Here is a 14,377-nt window from a genome sequence, read left to right on the forward strand (position 1 = left end):
ACTGAGATAAGATAATAACCACTTAACTACATTTTAAAGTGTAATTTGTATTCCATAGCATATTGCAATTATTATGTGATCTAGTAACCACTTTAGAATTTAAAAACCCCTTGGACAAGTTCCTTCTGAAAGTTAAAGCATTCTTCACTGCCTTGCATTGTCTCTAATGCCACATGTTTCTCCTCTGAGCACAGGTGCAGCTAGATCAGTATTTTTTTCTCCCTATTCTGATGCTGCTCTTCGGCCTCTGGCTCTGCAGTTAAGAGGCCTTGGCCCCACAGAAGAGGAAGAAACCATTCTGCGTTTTACGGAGCAGGAGCTTGGCAGTGGAGAACAAGAGGAGGAAACTCAGCTGATTGTGCTGGACCCAGAACATGTAAGAAATGACCAAAGTTTAAGACTAAAACTTAAGACCTAACTGTGTTCTTGGCAGCTGAATAAAAATGGAAACAGAGCAAGACAAGCAAGGCAAACAGAGCTATAATGCACTATATTTAAAGATGAAGTGCAATTAGTGTAGGTAGGCTATGATATTTTCATGGTCCACAATTGCATTGGGTAGGGGGTAAAAATTATGTATCTTTCCCAGCATATTATTCAAATTGGAGATATTTCAGATTGGACAATAATCTGACACTGGTTGGATTTCATGAGATGGACTATGGGAATAACAGTGCTCTGGACTCCATGGAGGAAGAGCAGGATATACTGTAAATGTAATTTTTTTTTAAAGAAAGCCTTGATAGAGTTGCAGCAAAGCAACCAACAACTTGTAGCAGATTTACTTGCACAGTGATAACTTAGGGTTGTAGGTAACTTCAATATCCTTTTCCGGCTAAATTCTAGCTTGTGGGATCCCTTTGCTTAGCTCTGTCAAGATCATTCAAATCTGATCCTGGTTATTTATAGCAACTCTCATTCCAAGTAAATAATGAAATTACAGGAGTGCCTAGGGTTCAAGTATTGTAGGAAACATCCATCTTTCATCAGTTATTACATTTCCCCATCCTGCAGCATTCCCCCACACTTGCTATTTCAAGACTCTAAGTTCCTTCTTGAATATACTCTGTTCACTAGCCTTCCAACTGTCACACTATGAAGTCTATTTTTTCATGATCTACTTTGCTTTCCCATTTGGATCCACATTTCCAGATCCCCACTTTGACTCCAGTGCTCCTCTCTGACCCTTCTCAGCTGTTTCTCTGCTACCTCCCTTTCAACACTTGTTCCCTCATTCTGCTTGTTGCACCACTTTGACCTGCAACCAAAATTTTCCTAAATTTTCTTACTCATATCACTCCTCTCCATCCATATTACTCTTTTGTAAGAGGCACTTTGTGGTCCAAATGATGCTCTTGAGTTCAGGTCTGTCAGTATTCCCAAGTCCAAAAACTGGAGGGAAGAACTGAATGTTTGACATGGCCCCTTGATTTAACTGTGTGTGAATACGATTTGTTCGGGGTTTTGTTGTTGTTGTATCATGCATGCTAGCAAGATGTACCCACGTTCCACACTGATATCCCCATCTCATTTAAGTTACCAAGATATCCAGATTAAATATTGTAGCAGTTGGTGAAGGACAGATGATGTTTACTTGGGTGTTTTACGTGTGTTCTTGCTTCATTCTGTAGCCGCTGATGAAAAGATTCCAAGCTGCTTTAAAAGCCTACCTCAATAAACAGTTGGGAAAGCTGGCCGAGGAACTTCGGGAGCAGGTACAGTATCTTTGTTTCAAATGCCCCTCTATTCTTTGCTCATCCATATCTGAATGAGCAGGCCCATTTCCTCCCTTTTATGATTGCAGGCAGTGGCTATGAAGAACAGCAAGATACAGAGAGAAGACCTTGGTGTGACTCTGTATGGGGTCCAACAGCAGTTGGCCCGTCTGCAAATGGAACTGGAGAAGAATCACAGTCGGCATTCTCAGATTGCCATGACACGCCGGCAGCTAGAAGAAGAGTTGCAAGACCTCAGAAGCATGTACAAAAAGACTTGCCAGGGCACTTCAGAGGAACGCAAGAAAGGTGACCTGCTCTTTATTGCCAGGCTCTTTTAACGTTGTAAAATTAAACATATCAGATGCTTGCATTGCACATTTTAGCTCTAGCATTATTAGAATGGTATTGACTGAATAGTCTGTTAGGAGAATGGAGAGGGCTATGAATATTTAGAGTTCTCAACTAATCCTGCTATAGCTACTGTCTTAGTATATATTCTTGTTATTTTACTTAGAACTAGTATGGAGATCTAGATGGGAGATGCAGGGGGTCTCCCAATATCTCAGGTGGGATGTCATGGGGGGGGCAAACCCCAGCTGTCCCTCAGGAACATTGATTACTCAAGGTCACCATCTTGCTGGGAACCATAGCAGCGGTTTGTTCCTCCTTATGTCCAGCAGAGGTATCATAAAAACCTGGGTTCTGGCACCCCCAGAGTAGAACTTGCAATAATATTTAACAAATAAGCAGGGGTGGATCTTATCTGTGGGCAAAGTGCTCACTTTAGATTTCTCAGGCAGTCATGTTGTCTCTGCCCCCGTTTTGTGTGCTACTGCCTCCCTCTGTTGTTCCCTGTTGCTCTTGCCTGCAGCCTGCTGCTGCTTTAAGTGTTGTGAGATAAGCAACAATAGCACCAACCTCAAAGAGCAAATGAAAAATCCCAAATCTTTTAAAGTTAATCTTTTAAATAAGGCAGGAGCCAATAAACATGCTTACTTTTTGTGTAAAGTGAATGGTACTAGAACCTCCCTATAAACCAATCAGAGAGGGACTAGGCTGATTAAATTTTCAGGCAGCCAATCAGAGTACCCAGAGGGTGGGGAAGTCTTTTTCTTTTAGCTATTCCAAAGAATCCAGTCACCATTTTGGTTAGAGAGCAGGTACACTGGCTGCAGGGTTGTAACTATAATAAGGCAAGGGGAGACAGTTGTCTGGGGGCCCACTGCCTTGGGGGGGGGCCACAGAGGCAAGTCACATGACTGACTCCCCCAGCTGCGCACCCGCCCGGGCTTCCTTCAGTTGTATTCATCCTCCAAAATTTATGTGAGTGTTAAGACCTGGAGCTACCAGAACAGCATGTCTTTCTCTAGTACCATTAAATGACTTGCATCATCCACAATTTACAAAACCTTTGAAAAAATAATTTAGAATGATGTTCTATTGTGGCACATAGGGGTGTGTGTGTGTGTGTGTGTGTGTGTGTGTGTGTGTATGCTTTTTGTTGCCACTCTTCAGCCTCATTTAAGATTTCTTTACTTCATGAGCTGAGCTTCAGTGAGGGATGGGGGCATTGTAAAATCTTGTGTCTCGGGCCCACTCCAACCTTGCTATGCCCCTGACTGGCTGGCTGTTGGTCTGTCTGATCTTTTGCTGGGTTTTTTGTGTTTGTTTGGAGGAGAGGAATGCAACCTCTGCTTTCTCTCCAGTCTGATCTGTACAGAAAGCATTATGGCCCATTCCCAAAATGAGATGCCATAAAACATTGGAAGGAACAACAAACTGTAAAACTGGACTATTTAAATTAGAAACTGGAATAAGAAGCCAGAAAGTTCTTTTAGGGCACATGCATGGATTTCTGAGTCCAAACTGCTTTTCATATAATTGCAGAAGTGGCTTTCCATGTGGGTGTGGTGTAGAGAAGGAATGGATTCTATTGGAAGAAAAAATAAAAATGGATTTATTTATTTATTTATTTAAAAATCCATTTGCTATGCAGAGAACTAACCAGGTTTTTATCTGGACTGTGGCCAGTATCTGTAACATTAATATGTCCACTGGGGATTATGGTTCATTGGTCAAGGATTAAGGAAGTGATCTCTACTAAAAAAAATTTTGTTGTTTGCTAGGCTAAGTAGTGGGCATCCAAGGCGGGCACAGAATGGCACCCAGCTGTTCAGCAGGCATGGGGTAGAGCTAGGATGTTCTCATGCATCTTTGCTTACCATTGTGTCCTCTAAGTTACAGGAGATGGTTCATAGCTGCAGCAAGCATCATTGAAAAACCTGTGATTTTTCTATTATTTAAGTAATAATTAATAACCGCCCAGAGATGCAAGTTTGGGGTGGTACAGAAATATGTTAAATAAATATGCATTTTTGAAATAGGCAGGCAGAGCTGCCCTTGTTATTTCAGAATGCACTTGTTCTTCACTTTTGTAGCTGGTCTCTGCTTTACTTGTGGCTCATATAGATGTATTTACTTTTCCATGTATAGCCTGTGCTTCCTCCAAGAAGCCCAGAGTGGTGCACATGGTTATAGTTATCCTCCCAACAGCCCAATGAGGAAGGTTATGCTGAGAGAGAACCTCAGTGATTGTCCCAGAGATAAGTGACTGTCCCAGAGTCACCCTGTGGGTTTAATGGCTGAATGGGGATTTGAACTTGGATTTCCCCAGTCTAGTCCAGCACATGTAACCACTGCACCACTTTGGCTCAGAGTTCTTTCTTGTAATGTATTAGTAGTATTCATTTTTTTTTAAATAATCAGGCAGACAGCTGCTCTGGTGACTTCAGAATGCATTTACTCTCCACAGAAGCAGCTTTTTGTAGTTGGTCTGTGCTTCACTTGGGGCTTGTACAGTTCTTTCCTCTGTATGTGTGTGTGTGTGTGCATGTTTGTGCATGTGCGTGTGTGCATGCTTGTGTTTTGATCCTGCCTTTTTAGATACAAATCTATAGATTACTGTAGTCCTGATAAGCACTATAAAACAATGGAGGTTTTCCATATTTCTCTGTATCTCTGCTGATGAGCAATTGAGATTTGTGTGCTTGTGTATGTATTCATGTTTTGATTCCACTCATTAGCTACAAACTTAAATGCAATAAAAATATTTACATTAAAAGTTTTTTTAAACATTAACAATTTTAATCTTAGTTTTCATTATATTAAAAGTGATTGTGTTGCTTTTATTCAACACAAAGTGTTTTTGGAAGATGGGTTATTCTGTGCCTCAGTGACAGCATGTGTTTACCTGTCATTTTATTTATTTATTTATTAACATATTTTTATACCGCCCCAAGCCCATGTCATAACCAGTACCTGGTTATGTTTGGAAGGTTCTGTTGCAGAAGATATGGGAGGGCACACCGCTCAGTTGTAGAGCATATGTTTTGCATGCATAAGGTCCCAAGGGTCAATCTCCAGTAGTTGGATGGGGAAAGAGCTAATTGGAGAGCTGTTGCCAAGCAGTGAGTCAATACTAGGCTAGATGGGCCAGTGACTAGATTCAGTAAAAGGGTGTTTCCAGATGGCAATAAAGTGCAGGATCTGTAAAGTTTTCATGCAAGTCTCAATCATGATCTTACTTGCCATACAGGCTTACACACTCCTTCTAGCATAATCTCACTTTCTGCACACATGCTGGGCAGGGCCATTGTTCAATGTTCACAGCACAACCTGTGGTCAGCTCTTACATTCTAAGAACTCACCCTTTTTCATTACTGCTTCTGGTGATGGGAGAAAAGGGTGGGTTCTTTTCAGAATGCAAGAACTAGCCAGCAGGTGATGCTGTGAAAATTGTTAAGGTCCCTGCACAGTGTGTGTACAGAAGGTAAGATCTCACTAGGAAGGAGTATGGAAGCCTGCAGGAGCACTAGTGCAGTGAGTAAGATCATGCTTGGGACTTTTGTGAAAGCTTTGCAGTTCCTACACTTCATTGTCATCTGGAAACACCTTAAGGTAGCTTCATGTGTTGTTTAGGTGCTGGTAAAAATTCAGATCCTGGTAAAAATTCAGATCCTTAGTTGATGAGACACCAGGGTGTATTCACAGAGACACGTATAAGAGAAATTTGCCTCATGTGGGGTGCTAGCCTTTTCATATTTTGGTAGTCAAATGACACTTTGTTGAAAATACACACCAGTCTTTTGGACAACTCCTTCCCTGAAGTTGGAATCTTTAAAGTGGAATCCTTCCACTTTAAAGAAAGCCATCTGGTTTTCTTTCCTTATTTCTTTTTCATACTGTACAGCTTTAGTTGAGGTTTTGGCACAAGTTATAAAAATGACACATTTTCCTGCTGGTTTTTGTAGTTTCAGCCATGCAATCAGAGATAGAAAATATGTCCTTGCGCCTCTTCTATATTCTTTCTTTTTCATACTGTACAGCTTTAGTTGAAGTTTTGGCACAAGTTATAAAAATGACACATTTTCCTGCTGGTTTTTGTAGTTTCAGCCATGCAATCAGAGATAGAAAATATGTCCTTGCGCCTCTTCTATATGCAGAACATGGACCAAGATGTGCGCGATGACATTGCTGTGATGAAACGAACTGTGAAGAAGGCTGAAGTGGAGAGGATGCGTGCAGAGGTGGAAAAGCAAAAACAGGTAGCCTAGCAATTGTTGACCTTCCTGAGATTGAGTCCTTCCTTCTGTTTATACTCCCTACCCATCTTTCTTCTTACTCATAGTCATAGACTTCACTTCTTGCTCCTTGTGTCCTAACAAAGCTCATCTCCTGCTGGCAACTTCTTTTCCTCCCACTTCCATCTGCCCCTATTCCTGGCACGTTTTGGACTGACTGGTTGCCAAATCACTTGCCCACTAGTCCACTTGCCTCTCTGCAAGTTTTCTTTATGCCCATTTCTACAGAGAGAGCTTTCTGGAACCATCTAAACTTCATCTGACCTGCACTTATATTGCCAGCTGATTCTCCCTTCTTTACTCTGTAATTTGGTTGCTGTGGTAATCTGGGCCAGAGATTCCCAAACCTTTTGAGAAAGGGGATGGATGTGCATGCCTCACCTGTGCATGCCGGCACTGCATACGGATTCTTGGGGGCAGCACCATCGCAGTAGGAAGCTGCATGTGGTGGCGGAGAGCAGATAAGGACCTGCTCTCCACTTTTTAAAGATCCCACTCACCACTCCACTCTTTATGGCACCCAACCAATCCATGAACCTCGGTTTGTGCACATCCCTGATTACAACTCCCATCATCCCCAGCCACAGTGATCAATCATAGGGAATTATGTTAAGTAATCTAACATCTGCAGGAGGGTCAGCCCTGGGTTAGAACCTTGAGTTATACAGTCCTGGGTTAGAGTCTTGAGGTGGCTGAGTGGCCTGAAGTACTTCAGACTGTAGTTGGAGGATATCATTTTTGAATGTTCCCAATGTAAACAGCTCCCTGCAAGCAGAAATCTAGCACATTGGGGAGAAAGGTTCTAGCCCAGGCCTTTCTGCTACCTCAGGACTTTACCATTTAAATTCCCACTCATTCTGCTTCATGTGCAAAGCCACCCTATGTGGTTTGTACATCCCATACTTGCTGCATCAAAACTGGGATTAGTAGATTGTTGTTGTTTTTTAATTATCCACATAGCACTTTTAAAATCATTTTTCTTTATAATCCTTATCTCATTCCTCCTTGGGGCAATTGTGTGAAATAGGTGATGATGATTATTCCCATTTTACAAATGATGAATTAAGGTTGAGCGAACATGACTTCTCAAAGTTGCCAAGAGAATCTGGATCTAACATAGGGCTTCAAAATAGATCTTCCAAATTTTGGTGTATCTGTGTCTTGACCCACACAGGTTTGGGATGGAAACCATATTACTCTAATTACCGACATGGTACAACCATTTATTTGATGCAGCCAGTGGAGATGGCCGATCATAGTTCATCTAGCAAATACAATCTATTTTGGAATGTATAGATTGCTTTCCAGTAGGTTCAAAGTGATGAGTAAACTATAAAAATAATGTTTAAAGAACAGTAAATAAAACAAAAAATGATGAAAATTGCATAAAAGGACCTAGAGTTCTGAATACCGCTTGACTCTCTGCCCAATCTCACCATTCTTCAGCACAAAATGCTAGTTGTGATGACCGACTGATACTGACAACAGTTAGTTGAGCTCTGGACCCACAGTTTTACTGGTAAAGTTTACTGAGAGCAAAGTGCTGTAACAGAAGAAGAAACAGAGACACTCCATGGAAACTCTGATGTTTATCATCCAATAGCACTGCACTGTGCGCTCCATAGTGAACATGGAGAAAATCCAGTTTAACTCAACTGCTGCGACTTCTCACATTATCCAGACCAAGCATGAAAGCTACTGATTGCAAGGAGATGACTGGTATTGTTTTCATTGAGGTGTTTAATTTTACAGGACCTTCATGTGGACCGCTTAACAAGGAGAGCCGATGAGCTGCAGGAACAGATTGCTCTGTATGAAGCCCAGTATATGGCCCAGGCTGAAGACACCAGAATCACACGAAAAGAAGTGGGAGAGGTAAGAAGTGATATTGAGGGTAATATCTTTCCATGAAGGGGCAGACTTTCAGCCACTCACCAAAAAGGATATGTACAGATTGCATTTGTAAACTTTTGTATACTTCAAAAATATGCTTTATTACTTTGAACATTTATTGGGATACCTAGTCTTTTAAATTATATATTTAGAAGCTTTGCTTTGGAGACAGACGCATAGGTTTTTAAAAAAATAAAAAACAACAACTCCCAAGGCAGAGCTAGCAATCTCCATTTTGGGCAATTGTTATGAGGAGCCAATAGAAGGGCCCTCTGTTCAGTGGTATAGCCACCATTGGACAAGGGGCGGGGGACAAATGTCCCTGGGCTGCTGGGGCATGGGGGCTGCTGTGGCATTGCTTCGCCCCACTCCCACATCCAGCCAACAAAGTTCTGGGAGTGTGAGGTGCGATCCCTTGCCCACTCCCAGCTGGCACATTGTTCGCCGATTGGGAGCGAGGGACTGCATGTCTCCCCTTTTCAGTGCTGGCCATGACTCCTGTATCGGCATCAGACACACGCCAGTGCAGGAGGTGTGGCCAGCCTTGGGAAGGGGGGATGCACTGCCCTTTGATCCTTTCTAGCCAGTGCTTCGTTCACTGGCTGGGTGCTTTCTCTCCCTCACTTCTCTGAGAGCAGGCAAGCGGCTGCACTTGTCTCCCAGTGCTGGCTATGCTCTGGGCATGGCTAGTGTGGGCAAGCAGTGGTCTGTCGCTGGACCACCACTAAGCCCTCTACATCCCTGCCTCGGTCTGTTGTGTTTATAGTTTCTCACACTCTGAAACATATTACATGTTGTGATATACGTAAGACAGCCCCGACAGCCATGTTATAGATTGAAACGCAGCATTGGGAGGATGCAGAAATGAGGGAGGTGTGATGCAGAGGTGCTTACCCTTTCCACTCCAGCTGTTAGTGTGTAATGTGTAGTTGGCTTCTCTGTTTCTTGTACATTACAGGTTAGGATTCCATATAGCTTTAAAATTCCCCTGACTTTTCACACAAGTTCCTGCCCTTCAGTACATTTGACCCTCTTGTTGCAGATGTATGTCTAGTTCAGCCTCTTCTGAAATGTAAAGATGAAAAGGAATAACAAGAAGGGGATTAAGAATTAGAATATATAACTTTGGTATTAGATTGTACTGGGAAAAGAGGCAGCAGTGATTGGTAGAAGGAGGATTTTCTTTCCATCGCCCCACAAAGTTGTTTGGATATTTCACCACACTGTCTTTGCAGGCATGTACTGAGATACAAGCTATTCACTTGGAGAAAAAGCAGCTCCTGCATCAATGGACTGTCAGCTTGACTGGAATGAAGCGCCGTGATGAGGCCTATGCTGCCATGCAGGAAGCACTGAGGTAGCTGGACCAAATAAGCAGAGATGATTTGGGTGGGAATTAAGCCTAAAGAAAGAAAGAACACTTCAGGCAAGGTGGTTGTTGCAGTAGAATTAAATAGTGACCATTATCAATTTACAAAAGCACTTAGATCATATCCAGAATTGCAGCTATAGCTGTTGCCTATTTCTTATTCCCCAGTTGGAGAAAATGAGGCAGAGTAGAAAATACATCAGAAAAGCTATTGTATCAGAGGCATTGCTGGGAACAGAATGCCCCAAGAGGAATATTCCTTCTAGCTCCACCCACAAGGCAAATGAGCATATCTGACAAATAAACTGCCTCTGTTTCTCCCTCTAGAATTCATACTGTTGTTCCAGGCCAGTATTATATTCCTTCCAGGGGAACATTATGGGAATAGCACCATTCTTTGTTAAGGTCTTCATTTGCATTTTCTGCTTCTTTCCAAAATGAAAATTATACTGATAGAGAGGTTTAGTTCCACATTTCTCCCCTCACATGTCAGTGGAGTGTTTTCCATAGAGATATGTTCTCCTTTCTTTTTTCGATTTTATTCCTTGTGACTTCCCAAAATAAACAGTTCAACAGTTTTGCTAATGCATATAATTTACTAGAGATTATAAAAGCAAACTACAGTATATAGCAAAGCAAAAACAGGGGGAATGCCCATAATAAAACAGAATAAGAATAAAATATAGCTTCAAAGATTTGAGCTGAACTTTCCCAGGTTTCAGTAATGACACAAAGAAAACCATTAAATTGTAATTTCTGAATGTATTTTGGATTTCAGTGGCTTAAAACAATGTGACCTTATATGAGAAATTGCTATGAGTTCAGATTAATGTCTTACTTAAACATAGATAAGGTTTGGCCAAGAAGTTAGTTTGTAGTCATTTTGGGAGAAGACCAATAGACATCATTACTTGGTGCTGAATGATAACACTGAAAGTTGCCTTTGCATTGTGTACCAAATTATTTTAAAAGGCCAACCTCAGGATATCAAGAGTTCTGACCTTTGGAAAGTCCCTTTGTGAACCTGAAGATTGTACAAATTAATAATGGCTGTTGTAATGGTAGCATTCTTCTTCTGCTAACAGATATGAGTTTGGTAGCACTTGATATGATCAGTTAAACCTTTGTGCTTATTTTCCAGATTTTGGTCTATGTAAACTTACTGAAGTTAGACCTCAATAATAGGTCACAAAATACTGCTGGTCACTAAAGACAGAAACTGGTTGTCTTCTGTATTACTTATAAGATCCCCCAGTTCACTACTTATAATATCCCCCAGTTCACAGAGTCAGAGACAGGATGAGAATACCAATGGATATTAGTCAGTATATAGTATGAGTGTGTGTATGTTGCCAGAGAACCTTTCCTTCCTCTCTGGAAACTGGCTTCTGATAAAAGCAGGGCTGCATGAGGCATGGACTTGGTGCAGGTGGGAAGCTGGCCTCTGTTTGAATCAGACAGCTCTGTCATGCAAATGCTGAACCAGTACCAAAGCTGTCTAGGGAAAGGTGAATGTACACACTCTGCATTCTGTATATCCTTAACGATGCCAGAGTTCCTGATACAGCAAAAGGTCTAAAAGACAAAAGACTATCCTGAAAAGCAGGGAATGCACACCCCAGAATACAATCAAAGTGAAGTATCGAAAACATTGAGGCTATTCTCACGATTGGCCAAAATCAGGCTAAGGGAGCCCAACCCGATTTTGGCCGAGCGTGAGAACCACCAGGCTCGCAGGCAAGCCCAGTTTCTCCAATGCGGGTGACCCGCTTTTGTAGCCCTCCCTTTAAATGGGGTTAGTGGAGTGAGCACTCTGCTAACCTCATTTTTGTTATCGTGTATTGCTGTGGCGCGGCTCCATGCCATGGTAACACACGAGGAAACCCCCGCTGGGAGGCTGAAATAAGCCTCCCAGCCCTGGGGGGTCTCTCCAGGAGGCCCCACGCACTCACATGGGGCATCCTGGAACTTCTGGGGGCCACACAGCCCCCGATCCCCACAGCCCCTGCCAGCTCCGTGACGGAGCCAGCAGTCCTGTGGGTGGCCAATTCAGCTACCCAGGGCTTCCCTTTGATCGTCTGCGGGGAGAGCAGTCTAAGTCCGCTCTCCCCACAGGCCTCCTTTCAGCGAGTCTCACTGATTGTGAGACTCCTCTCATTATGTAGATTAACCATGAGAGCCCTTTTGTTCTGTTCTCCACCTGAATATTAACTACCACACCCACTAATGACCATTGGTACCACAGCCACACCTTCTCCAAGATCCTGTCCTGGAACCTTCTCCATTGTATATCTGTTTTTTCATCTTTGGAACCTTGAAGAAGGCAAAACGCTATAAAAACATTTGCTCTCATACCTTAGTTGACATCTTTTGTTGTGGAAGCTGGGTGGCACATGCTGCCTTCTACTGCCCAGTGGTCCAACCAGCTGAGCAACAGCCTGTGTGATTCTCTAAGCCGAATCACTAGAATAATGGGTTCCTAATTGGAACACTGGACCGTGTGGTCCAGAACCACTGAACTGAAATCATTATCCATGAGCGTTTATTATGTAGGCCTGTTGTTAAGAAAACCCCTCTGGACCTCCCTGAATGCTCCTGGAACTAGGAGCATTTGGGTCACTCTCTCTGTGGGTCTGCTGTAGACCAGTGTTTCTCAACGTTTTTGGAGTCCTGGACCGGTACATCCTTTGTGCACAGTTTCCAGGACCAGCAGTTAGTAAAGGGGTCACCCTCCCCTCGCCTCCACTCCCAGGCACCCCCAAAACAGTTTCAAGCCGGGCGGGGGGCACTGCCACTGGGAGCTCTCCAGGGCTCATTTCTAGGCAGGCAGCCCTCGCTGCTGGGATAACACTCATTTAGCTTCCTTGAAATGGAACGTTATCCCAGCAGTGAAGACTGTGTGCCTACTATTGAGCTCCAGTGATCTCCCAGCAGCGGTGGCCCCCACCGGCTCGAAATTGTTTGTTGGGGGGATTAATTCCTCATGGACCAGCACGGACCTGCATTCAACTCCTCATGGACCAGCACCAGTCCACGGACCAGTGGTTGAGAAACACTGCTGTAGACTAATCTCCATACTAAACTGCTTGAGTGCCCCTGGACCTTGGAGCAAAATCCTTCAGCTACTGAAGCTGGGCAGTACCTGGCATGGGGTTTTCATGGCCTAACACTTACATCTGACCACCCGGGAAACCCAGTGCATCCCTTTGCTAGCTGTGGGCACATGGAGTGCCACAGATCTTGGAATCTGGTGCCAAGCCAGCATCCTACTGCTTCTCCTTGCCTGCTGCTTTAGCAAAAACTTTGTGGCTGGGAGGAGACCCCTGAACCTCCCGCATTGGGAGCTGTCCTTTTTGGCATCATGCACGAAACAGCAGATTGAGGACTGGTATCAAAGCTGCTTTTTATTTGTCCCATCTCTCCCTGCTTCCTTTCACCCACATTCCAACATCTGCCAACTGCCAAGCTTCTAGAGCCACCACTCTGTTTCTGCCAATGTTGCCGGCTACCAGAGAATTATTCTAGCCATTCTACTAAAAGCATTGGAGAATATTCTTCACATCGAAGACATTCAGAGGAAACCAATGCTATACCTAGAAGTTGGGCTTGTTGTATGTAAATGCTATTGTTGAAATAACAAATACAGTACTGCATTAAAAAAAAACCCATTTAACATTTTACCAAAACAAACCGGGAAGACAACCACTTTTACAAAATAAATTTCATCTCTTATTTTCAAAACCTTGCTTCTGAGTTTATTGCTCCTCTGGGGTACTCTAACGTTGTCTTGCCTCTGTCTAGATCAGGGATTCTCAATGTTGGGTCTCCAGATGTTATTGGACTTCAACTCCCATAATCCCCAACCAAAGGCCACTGGGGCTAGGAATTATAGGTGCTGAAGTCCAATAACATCTGGGGACCCAACACTGAGAATCCCTGGTCTAGATTATGGCCCATTTGTTATTCATGCTTGCAAATTTATGTTTTTGAGCAAATTTCCCCGTTGATCCAAAAATATAGGTGCACATGTGTGAGAAAGCATGGTAACATGGTATCATTTGGGAGTGCTGGAAAGTTATTTATTTAATTTATATGCCACCTGACTCCAAAGGCGCTGGGTGGTTCACAAAAATAAACACAAGAAAAACAAAACAAAACAAACCATTACAAACAGCAATTTAAAAATGTAAAACATTCAAAGAGTACTAAAAGCCTGGCTGTAAAAAATGCATCTTAAGGGCTCTTTGGAAGGCTGGCAAAGATGTTAAACCACAAATGTCTATAGGGAGCACATCCACAGCCCAGGAGCGGGAAGGCCCGCTTCTGAGTCACCACCAGACGAGCTGGTGGCATATGTAGACAGACCTCCCTCAACGATCTCAATGTGCAGTGGGGATCATGCAGAAGAAGGTGCTCTCCTAGGTTACCTGATCCTAAGCCGTTTAGGGCTTTAAAGGTAATCACCAGCATTTTGTATTTTACCTGGAAACCTATTTGTAGCCAATGTAATTGCTTTGAAACAGGCATAATATGGCCTCTCCAAGACACCTCGGAGACCAATCTAGCCACTGCATTTTTAACCAATGGAAGTTTCTGAACTACATACAAGGCAGCTCCACGTAGAGCACATTGCAGTAGTCAAACCTAGAGGTTACCAGAGAGTATATCACAGTTTTGATATCACTGTCTTTGAGCAATGGACACAGCTGTCATATCAACCAAAGTTGATTGAAAGTGCTCCTGGCCATAGCCTCAAC

At 43.0% G+C, this 14,377-nt stretch overlaps 1 protein-coding gene across 2 annotated transcripts in view; it reads left to right on the forward strand.

The window, feature by feature from the left end:
* Positions 1-14,377, forward strand: part of CCDC40 (coiled-coil domain containing 40) — a 42,968-nt gene that overhangs the window by 12,487 nt on the left and 16,104 nt on the right. For both annotated transcript variants that reach the window (XM_053301881.1, XM_053301882.1), the window contains exons 5-10: positions 195-376; positions 1,632-1,715; positions 1,805-2,024; positions 6,165-6,322; positions 8,111-8,233; positions 9,487-9,608. In XM_053301881.1, the coding sequence (XP_053157856.1) occupies positions 195-376; positions 1,632-1,715; positions 1,805-2,024; positions 6,165-6,322; positions 8,111-8,233; positions 9,487-9,608 (889 nt within the window). The remainder of the gene's footprint in view (positions 1-194; positions 377-1,631; positions 1,716-1,804; positions 2,025-6,164; positions 6,323-8,110; positions 8,234-9,486; positions 9,609-14,377) is intronic.

The sequence above is a fragment of the Hemicordylus capensis genome, chromosome 2 (genome assembly GCF_027244095.1).
Source record: "Hemicordylus capensis ecotype Gifberg chromosome 2, rHemCap1.1.pri, whole genome shotgun sequence".
Classification (NCBI taxonomy): domain Eukaryota; kingdom Metazoa; phylum Chordata; class Lepidosauria; order Squamata; family Cordylidae; genus Hemicordylus; species Hemicordylus capensis.